Source organism: Lithobates pipiens, unplaced genomic scaffold (assembly GCF_037356315.1).
Source record: "Lithobates pipiens isolate NorthernLeopardFrog02 unplaced genomic scaffold, aLitPip1_a1.2 Scaffold_23, whole genome shotgun sequence".
In the NCBI taxonomy this organism is placed as follows: Eukaryota; Metazoa; Chordata; class Amphibia; order Anura; family Ranidae; genus Lithobates; species Lithobates pipiens.
Genome location: NW_027507785.1, coordinates 95,415,953 through 95,435,978, shown reverse-complemented (window position 1 = coordinate 95,435,978; position 20,026 = coordinate 95,415,953). Strand labels below are relative to the sequence as shown.

At 41.7% G+C, this 20,026-nt stretch overlaps 1 protein-coding gene across 15 annotated transcripts in view; it reads left to right on the top strand.

Annotated features, from left to right (window-relative positions):
- CACNA1D (calcium voltage-gated channel subunit alpha1 D) overlaps positions 1-20,026 on the top strand; it is a 540,723-nt gene that overhangs the window by 305,001 nt on the left and 215,696 nt on the right. For 9 of the 15 annotated variants that reach the window (XM_077452074.1, XM_077452065.1, XM_077452076.1 and 6 more), the window contains exon 10: positions 16,032-16,119. In XM_077452074.1, coding sequence (XP_077308200.1) covers positions 16,032-16,119 — 88 coding nt within the window. Of the gene's footprint in view, positions 1-2,776; positions 2,852-16,031; positions 16,120-20,026 lie in introns of all 15 variants that reach the window. The other 6 variants (XM_077452061.1, XM_077452073.1, XM_077452063.1 and 3 more) reach the window with 1 other exon arrangement.

Below are 20,026 nucleotides of genomic sequence, written 5' to 3'. Positions count from 1 at the left end.
CTGGGAGAAGCGCTCTCTCCCAGGAGGTTACCTTGCAGGCGCAAACCCGAGTCCAGCATTCGGCGTCCATAGACGCCGAATGCAGGACTTGGCCCGGCCCCCCGGCAGCCGCATCATTCGATTTTATTGGCAACAGCAGGAGCCAATAGCTGCGCTGCTATCAATCTAACCAATCAACAGCCGAGAACCCCATAGAGAGAGATGACAAGTCCCCGTGGGACAAGTTTGAGGGGTCAGGTAAGTAAAACTTGGGGGCTGGTCACTGACAGGTGTTTTTTCACCGTAATGCATAGGATGCATTACAGTGAAAAAACACAAACCTTTACAACCCCATTAAATTGTTACTAAACCCACAACAGTAAAATCAGTCTGTATATGCAGCATAACATGCTTGTTATACTCACTGTGGAACCTAAGATGTTAATCCTCTGCATTGTGTAAAAAGTCTGTTTCATTCTGTCTCCTTTGATCCTCCCCTTCTTCCCAATTATAACTCCTGATAGTACAGAGGTTAGGGGACAAGCTTCACATGTTCAGTTTGGTGTGTATTGCTACAAAAATGTTTTCTTTTTTGGAGAGTGCATGCGATCAGCACACAGTCCAGACAGAGGGTGAGGGGTCCTGCATCCTCATAGGACAATTACATACCTCCCAACTTTTTGAGATAAGAATGAAGGACACCTATTAGCAAAAGTATACAGGCATAGGACACACCTCCTGCCATACCCCCTTAAAGGAGAATTATAAAAAAAATAGTTAAACCCACTACCGGTAGTGCTTTTTTTTTTTACTACTTCTATTCCTTTATATTGGCTTTTGAAATTTGAAAATGCAGCAATTTAGAAAGGTTTAGCACTGGGAAACACTTTTTGAAAGGTAAAAAGTGCATTTTATATACAACTATGTAGATCAGACCAAAATGAGGAACAAATGAGGAGGAAAGAGGGACAGAGGGACTTTGTTCCAAATCGGGGACAGTGCCTCCAAATCAGGGACAGTTGGAAGCTATGCAATTATGGGAGAATGAAAACTCCTCCCACAAGCTTCAACTAGACACTGATAGAAATCACAAGACTGCTCTAACTGCTGATGAGCAAGGGTATTTAGTAGTTTATACTTACTAAAACTATTGCATTTCCATGTTCTGTGTACTCTGGGAGACCAGATATAGTGAATGCAGGGTCCTGGGTTTAGTAACACATTAACTAGCTAAATACATACCAAGAGCATCAAACCAAAGTTGTTCTCTCATAAAGTTTGTTTCTTTTGGAAAGCAGACATTGTCTGCATAGAAAGGCCTCCCCAGTCAGCATGGTCTAGATAAGGACCCTAATGCCACGTACACACGATCGGATTTTCCGTCGGAAAAAAACTTGGATGGTTTTTCCGATGGAATTCCGCTCAAGCTTGGCTTGCATATACATGGGCACACAAAAGTTCTCTGAAGCTTCGACCGTCAAGAACGCGATGATGTACAACACTACGACAAGCTGAAAAAATGAAGTTCAGATGGACCATACACATGATCAGAATGTCCGACCAAAAGCTCACATCGGACTTTTGCTGGGGGAATTTCCGATTGTGTGTACGGGGCATTACCCTCTATCTAGAAACAGTGGCCTCTCTGCAGAGGTATGACACGCCTCCATTTGTCAAAACTAGAGCTGTCCAATCTGCAGAGAGTTTGAGCTTGGCTCCATCTCAGGAAAGAGTGCATTGGACTTCTGTAGACAGACCACTGCTTCCACGTGTGTCCTTCTATATTAGATTTTTATAAAGCGGTAGACTTAAAGCATATTATTAATGTATAAATGTCTTTTTTATTAAAGTTCAAGTCCAGTTTTCTCTAATCCACCTACACTCCTCCCCGAACCCCTCTTGGTCTTGTTAAAAAAATAAAAATAAATCCCAATACGTTTTTTCTGTGGTCTTCAGGTTGGTAGGGTTTATGTTTGGTGGTGGCAGTGGGCTGGACTGAGCAGTGCTTATATAATGACATGTGAGTGCCGCTCAATCCAGGAGTACTGTGATCCCAGGATTTGTGATGATGTGTTCCCATGGGGGGGTGTCATGGACAGCCTTGGCCCACAGGCGGTGGATAGGATGATGCTGATCACCATTTAACCTGCAAGATGAGTGGCGATGGACGTCCGTCTCTGTGAGTCTATGGGGACCAGCACTAGAGAGGAGTTTACTATAGCAATAAAAACAGCTTTATTTTCTTTTATGGAAATGCTGTGAAAGTGGCTTTTTTAACATTTTTGTATTTTTGTATTTTTTTACCCCATGGGTGTTTGGCCTCAAAACACGTTTGTATTGCCCTAAGGCTGCCAATCAGATTCTCCTTTCCTTCCCCCCATCCTGTAGAGAATGACTATGAGATGCTAGCCTTTCTCAAACAACTTTTCTTTTATACACCTCCCTATACAAAGATTAGTACCGAGTATATTTAATTTGATGTCACAAGTTTATTCATGCAACGTATTCTTTTCTTGTAATTGCCGAGCTCTGTGCTAGTTTTCTGTTGCCACTTAGCACCTTTTTTTTTTAATTGCTGTGGTTCTGTTCATTAATAGCCCATTCAATTGTGTACTGTAAACAGCTGCATGGAGCCTCCTGCGATTAACATTTGCAGCGCCATCAGTTGAGTTTGTTTCCATTTAGATAAATGGAGTGCCGTATTTAATATTAATCTGTCAATTTCTACATTGCTTGTATGTTAACGTTGCTGCCACCTGCTGCTGAATTGACAAATGACTGTGTCTTTACCATGAAGGGGTTACACTGGAGGATTTGCTTGGAGAAAAGAAGAAAGGGTGGTTTAGATGCTTTAAACGTAAAAATAAACACGGTAATGTTGAATTTGCTGTGATCAGGCTCCCCGTTTGCTGTGGTTCGCATGTTTTCTTACTGCTGTTCTGCATGTTGTGGATTGCTTTAGGAAACTTCATTTATAAGGTCTCCATTTTGTTTTGTTTTTTCTTTTGAGAATATTAAAGGAAAAATTTTAAGAGGATGTATGGATGTCACCATTGTTGACCTTCCCGTCTAAAAGTACTAATTATCTGGCTGTCATGCTGATTCAATAGCTTAAATACGTTTTGACATCACTGACAACAATTATACAACTAGGAGTTCTGTACATACATTATTATGATTATTATTTTTTAAGGTACTTGTATAGTGCCGTCAATTTAAGCAGCGCTTTACATATACATTGTACATTCACATTGGTCCCTACCCTCAAGGCGCTTACAATCTAAGGTCCCTAACTCACATTTATATACTAGGGCCAATTTAGACAGAAGCCAATTAACCTACCTGCATGTCTTTGGAGTGTGGGAGGAAACCGGAGTACCTGGAGGAAACCCACGTAGGCACAGGGAGAACTTGCAAACTCCAGGCAGGTAGTGTCGTGGTTGGGATTCGTACCAGCGACCCTTTTTATATTTATGTTTCCTAGTAATTACTGATGCCAAGGACAACCAGAAAACTAGCATTTTAGAAGAGGTCATTAATGGCAGCCTTTGCATTTCACTCAGTACAGATTTTTTGAAAGAAAATATTTTTAGCCTAAAGCGTCACTGTCGGGTATGGCACTTTCTAGTGAAGAAACGGCACGAGGGCACATTACAAGGTAATTACAAGGTAAATATCTCCTAAACGGCTCACGTTTACAGTACCTATAGGTAAGCCTTATTTTAGGCTTACCTATAGGTACAACTTCCGCATTGGGGGGGTATACAAGCACTTTAATATTCAGAACTAAAAAAGGGTCTCTACTTGTTTTTCCAACCTTCCTCTTATACTTTTAGTGCATCAGAGAATATTGTCTTTTTTTTTTTAACAAATAAAACAATTTTGTATAGGAAGGGACACCAATTCTTTGTGTCCTGCTTTTGCCTGCAGACTCTCAGTCTGCATAAGAATAAGTCAGTTTAACTTAACAACAAGATAAGCTTAGCTGTAGCTGGCATATCTGACCTAGTTATTTGTAGAATTAATATCATGAAAATTCATGCGTGAAAAGGAAGTCACTTATTGCGTAGGGAGCAGTCATACCGCATGCTGCTACATGCACAAATATGACAGCATGTAAGCAAATGACATCAACCGAGCTCAGATTATTACCAATGATTTTTTGAAAGAGGTGGAGGAAAGATCGGTGTTTGCAGTGGGCATGGCAAGCTGTTTTTGTTTTTTTTAGCATCAGCTGGGGAAAAAATCCATCAGTAATTGGTAGCTATAGTCAAAAGAGACGTTTTTATTTATCAACCCTATTTTAACATTGATGTTCAAGAACCATTGTAATCATTGTTCCCTTTCTCTTTTAACGGTTTCAAAGTGTACCTGTATCTTAGCAGTAAACATAATATTCTAAAAGACTTTAGACTTTAAATGGGATACAGCTGTGCATTCACAATTCAGTACAAGCTACAGTATCTAAAGATTGTCTGTATGCATGCATTCTAAAATGGCCATTATGGGCTATGAAAGAAGGGGAAGAGATTGCCCATGTGCTGGCTTATCATGGAGAAATCTAATGAAAGTTGAACTCTGGGATAAGCTAATTTTGTCCAAAAACAGGAGTTGTGCATTCTTACTTGAATCTTGGTGTGCTTTGTGTATTTCTTCCAGATCTAGTGTGAAACTTCCTGTAATAAAGACAGGCCACCAGGTGCGTCGCTAGGTCTACAAAAGATCTGGGGCTAGAGCCCATAGCAGCATAGTAAAGAAAGGCATACACTTGGGTGGACATACACATCTATATACCATAATATACGCGTGTATGTGTACATATCCCCAGAGAGCCCCCCACTTACATCAGGGTCCACAGAGAGCCCCCCACTTACATCAGGGTCCACAGAGAGCCTCCCCCTTACATCAGGGTCCACAGAGAGCCCCCCTTACATCAGGGTCCACAGAGAGCCCCCCTTACATCAGGGTCCCCAGAGAGCCTCCTCCTTACATCAGGGTCCCTAGAGAGCCTCCTCCTTACATCAGAGTCCCCAGAGAGCCTCCCCCTTGCATTAGGGTCCCCAGAGAGCCTCCTCCTTGCATCAGGGTTCCCAGAGAGCCTCCCCCTTGCATCAGGGTCCCCAGAGTGCCCCCACGTACATCAGGGTTCCCATAGAGCCTTTCCCTTGCATCAGGGTCCCCAGAGTGCCCCCACTTACATCAGGGTTCCCAGAGAGCCTTTCCCTTGCATCAGGGTCCCCAGAGTGCCCCCACTTACATCAGTGTTCCCAGAGAGCCTCCCTTACATCAGGGTCCCCAGAGAGCCTCCTCCTTCCATCAGGGTCCCCTGAGAGCCTCTTCCTTACATCAGAGCCCCCAGAGAGCCTCCCCCTTGCATCAGGGTCCCCAGAAAGCCTCCCCCTTGCATCAGGGTCCCCAGAGTGCCCCCACTTACATCAGGGTTCGGAGAGAGCCTTTCCCTTGCGTCAGGGTCTCTAGAGTGCCCCCACTTACATCAGGGTCCCCAGAGAGCCTCCCTTACATTAGTGTCCCCAGAGAGCCTCCCCCTTAAAATCAGGGTCCCCATAGAGCCTCCCCCTTGCATCAGGGTCCCCAGAGTGCCCCCACTTACATCATGGTTCCCAGAGAGCCTTCCTTACATTAGGGTCCCCAGAGAGCCTCCCCCTTTCATCAGGGTCCCCAGAGAGCCCCCCACTTACATCAGGGTCCCCAGAGAGCCTCCCCTCCCATTGGGGACCCCTGCAGAGACTCAGGGCTATGAGCCCCAGATTCAGGGCTATAGCCCAAAAAGCCACCCCTTAGCGACGCCACTGCCGGACACTACTGCTCTCTTTCCTTGTGCAGGGTGACTGGTCTTTTCCCCACCCCCTCCTGTAGTTTTCTGCAGGTTGTCTTTAGTTGGTGGGACTGGACGGGTCCCTCCCACAGCCCTGCTCTCTGCTCAAGCATTGTACAGAACAGTTATGATGTTACGGTTACTATTACAAGGTGTAATATCTCTATTTGTAAGGGATTTTGGTGCACACAAAGTGGATTTATATCTTTTGTGCCTATGGAGGAATACATTTACATGAAAGCTGGTGTGCCCACAACATATTACGAAATCATAAGGAAAAAAAGGTTTGAAAAAGTGCCACGTGTTAACATATCCCCTACATAAGAAACCCTCTTTATGTAAAGTATTCAGCCATATAACACAATAAAGATAAGTTAAAACCCAATTTGAATCAGCTAAATGCGCTCCTGGTGCAAAGGTGTACAAAGTCTTACAATTGGTTTTCCTTGTAAAGTAGTCACAACCTGAGTATAAAACCCATCCCCTATCAGCATGCTGCATTGAAGGACCTTTGTTCTCTGCATGGAAGCTGTGGTCTTGTTTGGCTGTACTTCTGTGGATCACAGGAGTGCAGTTCATTCTGCAGTCCGGTGACCCGTTTTCAGCAGACAGCAGGATGGAGTCACAAAGCCGGTCCAGGCTGGGCAAAGATCGCGGCCATATGGCCACTGCGAGCCGGAGCCTGCTGCTCCCGCCCCCTCCACAGTCCAGTGCTCCAGTGAGCAAGGAGGGAGCAGAGCACCGAGGACTGATCAATCAGCAGCTTTTCATTGCTCAGTTTTCTGGCTTAGAGCTGTCTTAGAGCTGACAGGGGGACAGATGCAGCATTGGACGGGTGTTGCATCCACCTAGGTAGGTATGATTTAAAAAAAAAAAAAAAAAAAATAGTTCTCTTATAACCACTTGCGAACCAGCCACCATCATTGTATTGTGGCAGGTCGGCTCGTTCCCACAAATCACCGTAATTGAACGTTGGCTCTAGTTTGTGGGCGCGCGTGAGCCAGTGGTGGAGCCAATCAGTGGGTGGGGCAGGCTCGATGTCTGCCGGCCACTAACGATCGTTCCCCGCAGTGACAGAACGGGGATCTGCCTGTGTAAACAAGGCAAATCTCCGTTCTGGCAGAGGTGATCAAACAGATCCTGTCGTTCTGCTATGCAAGAAGGTGGATCTATTGTTTCCCCAGGCAGTCCATCCCCCATACAGTTAGAACACACCTGCAGGGAACACATTTAACCCCTGATGTTAACCCCTTCCCTGCCAGTGTCATTAGTACAATAACAGTGCATATTTTTAGCACGATTACAGTAATAATGTCACTTGTTCCCAAAAAAGTGTAAAAAATGTCAGTTAGGTGTAAAATCTGTCTGCCATAATTTCGCAGCCCTGCTAAAAATCGCAGATCACCGCCATTACTAGTAAAAAAAAAATAATAATAATAAAAATGCCATAAATCTATTCCCTATTTTGTAGACGCTATAACTTTTGTGCAAACCAATTAATATACGCTTATTGCAGAGTTTTTTAACCAAAATTATGAAGAAGAATATCTATCGTCCTAAACTGAGGAAGACATTTTTTTTTTGGAATATTTATTATAGCAAAAAGTAACAAATATATAGATTTTTTTTTAAATCTTTGCTTATTTTTGTTTATATTGCAAAAAATAAAAACTGCAGATATGATCAAATACCACCAAAAGGAATCTCTATTTGAGGGGCAAAACAAGACATCAATTTTGTTTGGGTACTGCGTCGCACGACCGCACAATTGTCAGTTAAAGCGGCGCAGTGCCGTATAGCAAAAAATGGCCTGGGCATTAAGGGGGCAAATCTTCCGGTCCTTAAGTGGTTAAAATAGTTCTAAGGTCATAAGGTTTTTTTTACCTTAATGCATTCCTTGCAAGGTAAAAAAAACTTTACTAACTGTCCTAGTTCTCCCATCCCTAAACACTTACCTGGCTTTGGTCACTGCTCCAGCACGTTCTCCGGCTTCGGCACCACTCCCCCAGCTTTCTGATTTCACAGGAGAAACTGAGGAGAGCAGAGCCATGGGGTCCTGTTGCTGTCAGTCAAACTCTTGTAAGGAGGGAGCTGGGGCATAGCTTACTGGCAATGTGTATGTCTATGGACACACACAGCCCAACTTGGGAGTGCGCACATACAGGTGCTTTCTTTATAGCAACTGTGTTGCTAACGAGGCACCCAGAGCACTAAGAAGCTGATAGCATCAATGAAGGACTGCCAGAAGTTCAGAGTGTGCTTTCTGTGCAATATTGTTGCACAGAACAGTTACGTTTAACACTATTTTTGTAAAAAAAAAAAATTTAAATAGAAAAAGAAATATTACTTTAAGAGGGGGAATGCCAGTCCTCTACAAAGGGACCGCTGCTTCCAGAGAGCAAGGGTCCTACTTTGCATCATGCTGGCAGGGGACAGGTTTTGCTATTGAGGCTGTGGCTGCCTTTTAAAGACAGGAAACTGTAATACTTTGTACACTTTTTGTTTTAATGCACCTGGAATATATTTAGTTAATTTTAAGATAATTAGGTTTTATTGACCTTTTTATAGCTGTTTGGCTTAAGTTCCCTTTTATTGCCCAAGAATGAACATGATCATGTTGCGGTCTATCTGAGCAAACGTTTTTCCTCTAGATCCAAGTGTGTATTATCATAAACTCCTTAGTGACAGCGACTGCTAATTAAGATAGACATTTGCTAATGCATTGAAGATTGCTACTACTGGAACCTCAGGGATTTCCTGAGCAAAGTTGTTATAGGAATGTAATTACAGTTTGGGGAGTTAAGGTAATTATTTGTGGAGTATATGGATATTTCCAGTGACATGTCCTTATGTCACAGCTCTTCTAATTATGTTTCTGAAATAAAGAACTACAGTTTTTTTCTGCACAACTGTTGAGGAGGCCATTTTTTTAGCTCTAATCTTTGCTTCTATAGTTAGGCTAGCTTCACATCTTTGCGATTCTGTTTTTCTGATAGTACTACCATGCTTTTTAATATGCATTGATGCTTCTTTTGCACACGAACTGATGGATGATGCATTTCCATGCATCATGTGTTTTCAGGTTGGGCAGAAAGAAAGTAGACTTGTTTCTAGGCACTTAAAATGCATATAGAATGCATACAGACATTTTAATGCATTACCATTGACTCATATGGGCCTCGAAACGCATGACACCAGACAAAAACCTGCAGCAAGACATTGCACAGATGTGAGCAGGCTCTGTCTGTAGTATTGCTTTTGATGGCACATGCATTACAGCATGTTTTGGCATGTGCGTTAAAACATGAAAGTGTGGACAGAGGCTATGGTAGACATTTTTTTTTTTAGCCATAAAAATAGGTTTCTGTGGTTTAAGTGTAGTGAGTCTACATTTTCTCTAGGTATTCATTTTATGTAAAAGAGCCCATACATACTGAGAGGTTTGTGACGTGTAATGTACCTGGCTAGAACGCTAAGATGTTATTGGTTATCTTTGGCCAATTTTTCAATATATTTCTAAATAAAATTCACTAAAGGATGCTCCATCACTCCACTCTATCCCACTTTGCTTTAAAATGATTGCTTTACTGCCCAGATAGATCACACAGCCCTACAGCTGTGAATGATCATTTACTATTGTGAGTAAACAGACAGAGCGGTCAGGGTTGTGTGATAGAGCTACTGGTAAACATATGTAAAGATGAATGTTCATTCATCATAATAAAAGATTATTCAGCTTAGAGAGGGTTGAGGACTCAATGCTGGCTGTAGCCCTCAATAAGAACACCCATAAATTGGGATTAAGACTGGGGTGGAGCTACAGCCAATACAAACAAGGAAAAATAGGTATTTTTACTGCACAGTGCTTTCATGTATGAGAGAAGAACCAACTGCTGTTATTACCCTTAATATACTATAAAATTAATAATTATTAATGTATTACCCTCGGTCCCCTGGTGTTTTAAGTAAAAGTTTAAAATTTTAATTTTTGGTGAGAGTTCTTATTTAAGTGCCCTGAATACAGTCTGGCCCCCTGCAGAGGGGCTTAGTTGATCAGCAATGAAGGGGGGGGGGGGGGTCGTGCTTTATCCTTTTACTTTAGGGCTAGCACTGTGCTTACCATACAGGTCCCCTTGTCCTTTCTGGTCCCGAGTAGCCGTACAGGAATCACATGCAGCTAATCCATCTCTGTTAGCCATAGTTCTCACAGTTCTCTGGAGTTTCAAATAAAACTTGTTTTTAGAAGCCTCTGACATATCCAAAACAGGCAGGGATGCTGCCAAATAGGCTTAGTAAAATAGTATTATTTTCCCCTTAAATCTCTGAAATCCCTAATCCTGCAAGCTAGCATGTTGTAAGATTGCTGCCAGTGCAAAACGCCATCCTGTTTAGTTGCAGTAAATTGCATCAAAAGCGAAGATTTTTTTTAAGCCTTGCACTATTTTATATATAGATATTTTTACAGGGCAGTTGTTTTATGTATTATTTGGAATAATTATTTTTGGAATTTCGTAACATGGTGGTCTTTCTGGTTTCAGGGTTTCAATGCACAGTCAGCCTAAGCCCTTGTACAATTTTTGGAAATTCCGACGGAAAATATCCAATCGGACAGATAATCTGACGGTGTGTGGGCTACATCGGACTTTTTCCGTCGGAATGTCCGACCAACAAAGTTTGAGAGCTGGATATCAAATTTTCCAACAACATGATCCGATCTGACTTTTTCCGATTGTTTGTAGAGAATTCCAATCGGACAAAGTGCCACGCATGCTCAGATCAAATTATGAGACCAAAGCTATTGGCTACTAGGCTGAATGTAGTCCTGTCGTAATGAATGAACGTCATCACGTTCTGAACGATCGGATTTTCCGACAACTTTGTCCGACCATGTGTATGCAACACCAGTTTCAGACAAAATCCGTCGGAAAAAATCTGGCGGATTTTGTTGTCGGAATGTCCGACCGTGTGTACAAGGGCTAATTGTACATTCTTCATTAGACCTACTAACAACTAAAGAGGGGCAAAGGCCCGCCTGACTGAATATAAATTAAAAGGACTGTTTAGGTAGACCTTCATACTTTTGGTTAATTTAGGAGAATGTAAAGTCAGATTGTCACAGGTGTGGCCATCTTTATCTTACAGACCTGCAGCCAGACCCAAAAACTGTTGTAGGTACCTGTACCCTCTATAGGTGTTCAGTCGGCATACAACCAGATGCAAGACTTACATTAGAACTCATTTGATAATTGGGAAGTTCTACAACCTCCAGAAGAGACTCCTTTGCACAGTTCTGACATACAAATGCAAGCTTATATTAAAAAGCCCACACTGATCTACAACATCTACTTATATCTGCACGGATCCAGAGAACAATGGACAATGTGACAAAGATTCATAAACATCGGATAACTCATTCAGACCCATGTGTATACACCAGGGTTATATTCTATGGTCCTTGCTACTCCATAGGTATTGAAGTTGTTGCTCAGTCCTGTTGTAGTTAGAGGCGTAGGAAGATAAAGGTCTAATATTCTTGGCTGTCATTATTCATGGTAGTAGCTAAACGTGGACAATAAACACACTTTACTTCACAATGTGAGAGATTTATGTTTATTTCTAACTGTAGTTTATAGTTTTGTTAATTATAAAATAGCAGTAATAAAGTAGTACAGAGTGGCGCAGTAAATGTATTCACAGGTAAGCTTGACCACCAAGGAAACAATTATACATCATTTTTAACTAAAGATCATTCAATTTCGCTACTGAGGTAAGAAAATAATAATAATGTAATATCCATGAGTCCTATCCACCTGGCTTTCAACAATTGCTCTGTTGTTTATCTGTCATTTGTTGTTTTGCCTGTGTGTCAATTGTCTGTCTAATTTGTCTGTCTACTTATTGGCTAGTGTGTTGTTTGTCTAATCCAGCCTTTCTCAAACTTTTTACACCAGAGGAACCCTTGAAATTTTCCGGTCTCAGGGAATTCCTGCTAAGATTGATCTTACATTGGTGGTCAGTGGGAAGAATTTCCCTTACATTGGTGGTCAGTGGGAAGGATGTCCCTTACATCGGTGGTCAATGAGAAGAATGCCCCTTGCATTGGTGGTCAGTGGGAAGAATGCCCCCTTAGGCCTCTTTCACACTGAGGCAGTTTTCAGGCGCTACAGCGCTAAAAATAGCGCCTGTGTAGCGCCTGAAAAAAAACAGCCCCTTTCACTCCAGTGTGAAAGCCGGAGGGCTTTCACACTGGAGCGGTGCACTGGCAGGACGGTGAAAAAAGTCCTGCTAGCCGCATCTTTGGAGCGGTGAAGGAGCCGTGTATTCACGGCTCCTACCCATTGAAATCAGTGGGGCAGCTCGGCTATACTGCTGGCAAGGCACCGCTGCAGCGGTGCTTTACGGGTGGTTTTAACCCTTTTTCGGCCGCTAGCGGCGGTTAAAACTACGGTAAAGCGGCACTAAAAATAGTTTTTACCACCGACGCCACTCCCGCCACAGTTTGAAAGGGGCCTTACAGTGGTGATCAGAATTCCACCTTTACAATGAGCTAAAAAATTAATTGGCGTTATGCTGTTGGCTTTACCAAGTGGTGATGAACCTGAAACTTGGCAGGCACCATTTAATGGGAGGTCAATCAACCACACCTCAAGGAACCTCAGGAGGAACCCAAAGGTTTCACTGTACCCATGGCTGGTCTAATCTGCCTATTTATCATTGTGTTGCTTATCCTTCTAATCTAACCATTGATCAATGTATTAATTTATTGAACTATCTATCTATCTATCTATCTATCTATCTATCTATCTATCTATCTATCTATCTATCTATCTATCTATCTATCTATCTATCAGTTGAGCTGTCGTTCTTTAACCAGGCTATGTAGTCTTCCTGGCTACCTTCGTTTTAAATTATAATTACTGATTTGAGTTTAATTCCAAATGACTGCATCTATAACCTGTTTTCTTTTTACAGCTGTGTCACTTTGTACATTTACATGGGCATGTAAATTCTTTATGGTGTACAGTATACATTTCTTTTTTATAAGGGTGGTGCATTACTGATCCATATATACCTGAACTGCTGTGTGTTTGCTGTGCTGTGTGGTGTGCTGTGTCTTAAAAAGAAGACAGAATGCTGACTTTGTTCAGAGAATTTAAAAGGAAATCTGCTGAGAGAAAAATTCTGCTTTTGCTGACCTACTACTGGAAATGCTAGTTGCCTGACCTGCCATGCTGATTTATTTGGGGAGACACAATGAATATTGTGAGAGTTGCATTTGTTTTTATGTATGCTGGGCAGTGGGTTTAAAAAAGAAGATGGAGTTTAGGCGTAAAGGCTTTCTAAGTCACTAATAAAGAAAAAGCATGCAGCAAGTGCAAAGCCAAAGCTACTGATCTGCTAACTGTTTTAGGTCAGGAACTTAAGAAATATTCAAGCCATTGAAGTAGTAACTAACATTTTCAGAAGGAGACGTCTGCATTGATCGCCTCTATATTTCTCAGTACAGAGATTTCCTTTAAGATATGTTCATTGTAAAGACTCATAATTAGTAACATTCTCTATACTCCAACTGATCAAGGTATTTAACATAACAGAGCGTTATGTACACAGATATTAAAGTGATGTTAAAGGTACAATTTTCACTTTAAAAAAAAATAACAAACATGTACTTACCTGCTCTGTGTAATAGTTTTGCACAGAGCAGCCCCAATCCACCTCTTCTCTGGTCCCCTGTTGGCACTCTAGGCTCCTTTCTCCTGCCAAGTGCCCCCATAGCAAGCTGCTTGCTATAGGGGTGGCTGTGTGTGCTTGCCAGCGAGCCCCACTCTGTGTGTCCATAAGAAGCACAAAACAGAGTTTAGCTCCATTCCTGCTCACGCCTCCCTAGCTGTTATTGACAGAGCCAATGGCTCCCGCTGCTGTGTCTCAGCCAATGAGGAGCCAGAGAGCAGAGTCTGAAAAGTCAGAAAGTTTTTTAGCCTTTATGCATAGAATGCATGAAGGTAAAAAAAAAAACTTCTGCTTTAGGACCACTTTAATCTTGAGCTTCATTCTATTTAGACAACTATTAGGGGTTGTCAGGGGATGCAAGAATACCTCTATTCACCTCTGTGGAAATCAGAGGTTCTTATGCAAGGGATGTACTGAATGCAATGCAATACTGGGCATCACCTTTTTATTAACTTACAAAGGTTTTTCAGATTTCATATGTTGGCAGAGTAACTCTTTCTCTATAGTAACTCTTCTTCTTTTTCATTGCAGGTAAATAATGGATTCCAAGCAGAAGCAATGTGCTGTCATTGAGTTCTTAACATAGGAAGGATGCAGGCTGTCCACCTCCACCGAAAGCTACGGTGAGTGTTTACGGAGATTACACTATTGACAAGCGTAATGTCTTGTCATTGGTGACTCTTGTCAATGGTGTCATCTCCGTAAACATTCTCTAGCCCTCTGTGGATGTGGACTGCCTGCATCCCTTCTTCATCAATAACTCAATGACGGCATGTTGCTTCTGCTTCGAATCAATTATTTACCTGCAGTGAAAAAGAAGAGTTACTAAAGAGGAAGAGTTATTCTACCAACATGTGAAATATGAATGATCTACAATATGTACGTTAATAAAAAAAAAGTTATGCCCGTTTTTACATTGCGTTCGGTACAGCCCACTGATATGCACAACATTAGTATTTGCTGGATGCACATTAAGAAACAAGGGAATTCAACTGTGTACAGTTCATTGCCACTGAGAATTTTTTTTTTATTTTAGGAAAGAAAGAAGGCAAATAAATAAATGTTAATAAAACGGGGAAGGGGAGTAGACTGATGGTCCATTTGGTCTTTTCCTGCCATCTCTTTTATGTTTCTGTATGTGTCATATGTATAGAGGAGTCTCATTTTCTATTGAGGTGAACAGAGGTTTGCTTGCATCTGCTGACAGCAGATGGTGGCTATTGCAGCAGGTAAATCTAGATGGGTATGACTCATGACAGCTGGATAGTCAAAGGTCACAAGCCATTGTTCAAGTAACCTCTCAGGATCATTTACCCGATGATCCTCATCTTTTCATGTAGACAGCTCTCATCGGATATATGTGTCAGATCAGCTGTCTTTTAAAAAATATATATATATATATATATTTCCAGATGCAACACTTGATGTATATGGCTACATGCATTTCTTGTGTTGTCATTTATTTAAACATTTATCTCATGTGGTTGGACACTCATGTGGCCGCACCTGGAGTATGCTGTCCAGATCCGGGCACCAGTCCTCAGGAAGGATGTACTGGAAATGGAGCGAGTACAAAGAAGGGCAACAAAGCTAATAAAGGGTCTGGAGGATATTAGTTATGAGGAAAGGTTGAGAGCACTGAACCTATTCTCTCTAGCAAAGAGACGCTTGAGAGGGGAAATGATTTCAATATACAAATACCATACTGGTGACCCCGCAATAAGGATAAACCTTTTTTGCGGAAGGGAGTTTAACAAGACTCGTGGCCACTCATTAAAATTAGAAGAAAAGAGGTTTAACCATAAACTTCATAGAGGGTTCTTTACTGTAAGAGCGGCAAGGATGTGGAATTCCCTTCCACAGGCGGTGGTCTCAGCAGGGAGCATCGATAGTTTCAAGAAACTATTAGATAAGCACCTGAATGACTGCAACATGCAGGGATATACAATGTAATACTGACATATAATCACATACATAGGTTGAACTTGATGGACTTGTGTCTTTTTCAACCTCACCTACTATGTAACTATGTAACTCATGGGCTGGATCACCCACTAGTTTTCTGTATTTCTAAGAGACACTATATATGTATATGTATCAAGCAAAATTAGAATTCTACCATAGCACGGTAGATGGTTGGAACTTAGAGTGCCAAGAAAGACATACAGTACATCTGGATGACTCCTTCCACCTGTATGAAAAGAAAGAGTTGCTTGGGTGGAACAAAGCTTTATGGAGATTGCAAAAAGGATTTGTTAAAAACAGCTTGTATAAGCAATGGGAAGCAAACTCTTCCAATACCTAGAACAAAGATCATATTTTTAACTTGACAATGACAACACAACAAAATGAAATGCTACAGCCACCTTGTATGGTACTCCTGTGTGCATTGTCAGATACAATTTGCAAGATGAATGCAAGATGAATGAATTGTATGCATCCTACTAAAAAAAAATTAAAGTGGTGTTTTTTTTTTCTTCTACAGCGAGCATGCCAACCAGTGAGACAGAATCAGTAAATACTGAAACTGCTGGTACAGAAGGAGAAGGTGGTGGCTGTTGCAGCAGTATGTGGTAAGTTCGGAACGTTCCATTGGAATTTCAGGGGTTGTAAAAGATTCACTGAGTGAATGTCTTAGCATTGGCACAGTTATTGCAAATAATCCCATAATTTGTCTAATATGTGTATTTCCTGTGATGGTCAGTGCAATCTAGTGGCCATAATGCGGTGTTTTCCTAAAATGCCACAATTGGGTAAATGCCAAATTAAGGGCACTAGATAAAGCTGACAATAATATGAAATACACATATTAGACACATTATTTGTGACAGTGGTGCAAATGCTAAGATAGCCAAACTGCATTTTTTTTTAAAACACACCTCTAATGCCCTGTACATTATACACGGTCGGACTTTCTGACAGAAAATGTGCGATCGTATCATTTTGTCAGAAATTCCGATCATGTGTGGGCTCCATCTGACTTTTTCTGTCAGAATTTCTGACACACAAAGTTTGAGATCTGGATCTAAAATTTTCCGACAAAAAATCCGATCATTTAAATTCTGCTCATGTGTAGACAATTCCGACGCACAAAGTGCCAGACATGCTCAGAATAAATTACGATATGAAAGCTATTGCCTTCTTTATAGTCCAGTCATACGTGGTTTACGTCACATCGTTCTGAACGATCTGATTTTTCCGCCAACTTTGTGCGACCGTGTGTATGCAAGACAAGTTTGGGCCAAAATCCGTGGGGAAAAATCTGATTGATTTTGTCATCGGAATTTCCGACCGTGTGTACAGGGCATTAGAGTCACTTGTGCAATATTCTTACCCTGCCCTATGTGCACTGTATTTTGACAGCCAGCTATGTTTGTGGGAAATATGTTCCAATCTCTCAAAATGATTAGGAGAAGTCTCATCCCTGATCTACCCAAACCTTATTACCAGATTAGGGCCTATGACTTCATCATTTCCTTTAAATTTCAGTGCCTGAAAGTCGAGACCTTTACACTGCAACAGACACTTGTGACTAATTGATCTTGCAGGCAAAAGCCATTAATCAGATTTCCAATGCTATCCTCCAGGATAAGCCAGATGGACAGGTAGAGGGGCGTCTGCTGTATATTAAATATGCTAGTATGGTAACAAACATACTTGTCAATGCAGTATTCTGTGATAAAGAGACTCATTTGAACATCACCTGTCACCTGTGATCTGATCAAGTCATTATCTGCATGTTAGGATTTTATAATAATTCAGTAATTGTTTTATTGATCTTGGTGCCTTATTTACATCAAAGATGTAGTGTATGCGCCAAATACTTAATGAAGTTAAGTTTAGGTAAAACAAAAAAAAAATCAGCACTAATTTTATTACAGAATATCCTTTATTCTGGTCATTGTAGTCTTCTGCCCCCTCTCATACCCTACAGCCATAATCTTCCAGTGCTGCAAGGGGTTAATACCAGCACTGAACCTGTGACCCATCAAGAGTGCCAACTATGCCCTCCCCCCTCCTTCATTCATAGAGGCTGTACCTGGCTTCCGCTCACCCAACAAATAAAATTCAAAGTACTAACAACAATTTACAAAGCAATCCACAACTCTATCACCTCCTATAATGCTTGCCTCAAGGACTTCTCCCGAGCTTTTCCCTTTCTTTGGAACTCCCTTCCCAAATCTCTTAATCAATTCATCATTAGAGGATCCCTGAAAACCCTTCTCTTTAACCACTTCAGCCCTGGAAGAATTTACCCCCTTCCTGACTAGAGCACTTTTTGCGATTCAGCACTGCGTCGCTTTAACTGACAATTGCATGGTCATGCGACGTTGTACCCAAACAAAATTGACGTCCTTTTTTTCCCACAAATAGAGTTTTATTTTGGTGCTATTTGATCACCTCTGCAGTTTTTATTTTTTGTGCTATAAAATATCCCCCAAAAATATATAAAAAAAACATTTTTTTCCCTCAGTTTAGGCCGATATGTATTCTTCTACATATTTTTGTTAAAAAAATACAAAATAGGGCATAGATGTATAGCATTTTTATTATTTATAATTTTTTTTTTTTTACTAGTATTGGCAGCGATCTGTGATTTATGGCGGGCACATTGGACAATTGTGACACATTTTTGGAGCCAATGGCATTAATACAGCGATCAGTGCGATTAAAGATGCATTGATTACAGTAAAAATGTCACTGGCAGTGAAGGGGTTAACTGTGTTCCCTGGGAGGTGATTCTAACTGAAGGGGGAGGGACTAACTACAGGAAGTGACAGATCATGGTTCCTAGCTAATAGGAACACACGATCTGTCACTCCTGTCAGAACAGAACAGGGAAGTATGTGTTTACACACACTCGTCCCTGTTCTGTGTCTCCTGCTCATGATCGCCCGTGGCCAGCAGTCATCGCGACTGTCAGACACGAGCACCCCTGCTGTGCAGCCGGCACGCATGTGCCTGCTATCTGGACCCCGCGAGATCACATAGAGTAACGTGATTTCGCTCAGGGGAGCCAGCCTGCCACAGTAAAACTGCGACAGCTGGTCCGGAAGCGGTTAACCACTTCCCACCCGGCCAATGCACATATACGGCCGGGTGGGAGCCGTCTACTCCTGATAGGACGTTAAGGAACGTCCATCAGGAGGAGCGGGATCGCGCGCGCGCGTGCCCGCGCAGCGGCGCGATCCCGATGCGCCCGTGTCTCCGGGACACGGCGCATCTCAGATCGGCAGGAGGGCTCTGTGATTGGCCCTCCTGATCACATGACGGCCGTGTCCAATCACGGCCGTCATGTGATGTAAACAAACAGCCGGTTGCTAGGCAATCGGCTCCTCCTCTCCTCACACAGAAGTCATCGCTGAGGAGAGGAGAGCAGATTGCTGCAACCGGCTGATGATCAGTGAGTATGAGCTGTTTTTTACAGCTTTTTACTCACTGATCTTCAGTCTAGTGTAAACACACAACACACCACACAGTGTAAACACAGTCCCCACATATGTCCCCATAACACACATGTCCCCAAAACATACATGTCCCCAAAAAATAAAAACACATGTCCCTAATAATAAAAACATGCCCCCCACATATGTCCCACTAAAATCACTTGTCCCAATGATTATGTGCACACATATGTACGTGATCACCTGCACACATATGTACATGATCATTTGCGTACATATGTCCGTGATCACACAAACCAATTATTATACACTTAACGGAATTTTTTTTACCAAAAACATGTAGCAGAATGCATTTTGGCTTAAATTTATGACAAAATTTGATTTTATTGGATTTCTTTTAAAATAGAAAAAATAAAATATTGTTTTTTTTCCAAATTTCCGCTTTTTTGCGCTTATATCGCAAAAAATAAAAAACGGAGTCGTGAATAAATACCACCAAAATAAAGCTCTATTTGTGCGAACAAAATGATAACAATTTCATTTGGGTACAGTGTAGCATGACCGCGCAATTGTCACTGAAAGCGCTAGAGCGATGAAAGCTGAAAATTGGGCTGGGAAGGAAGGGGGCGAAAGTGCCCTGTATTGTAGTGGTTAAAGAAGTCTATCCTTCTTCTAACTAATACACAGTTTACTTCATCCATCAGCTTATCCCCCCTTTTGCATCACGTGACCCTCCCTCTTAGATTGTAAGCTCTAACGAGCAAGGCTCTTTGATTCCTCTTGTACCAAATTGTTTTGTATCTGTAATGCCTGCCTTTATTTTGTAAAGTGCTGCGCAAACTGTTGACACTATATAAAACCTGTATTATAATAATAATAATAATAATAGCTTTCATCAATGAAAATAAATCCATGAATGGATGACAGGCAAATTAATGAGATGACTTATAGATCACTTTTCATTCATGGAAGCTTTGGTACAGTTTCTGTGAATGGAGGTCTAATGCCGCGTACACACGAATCGCGTACATACGACTTGGTCTGGCAAACAATCCGGCAAACAATCCGCCGGACT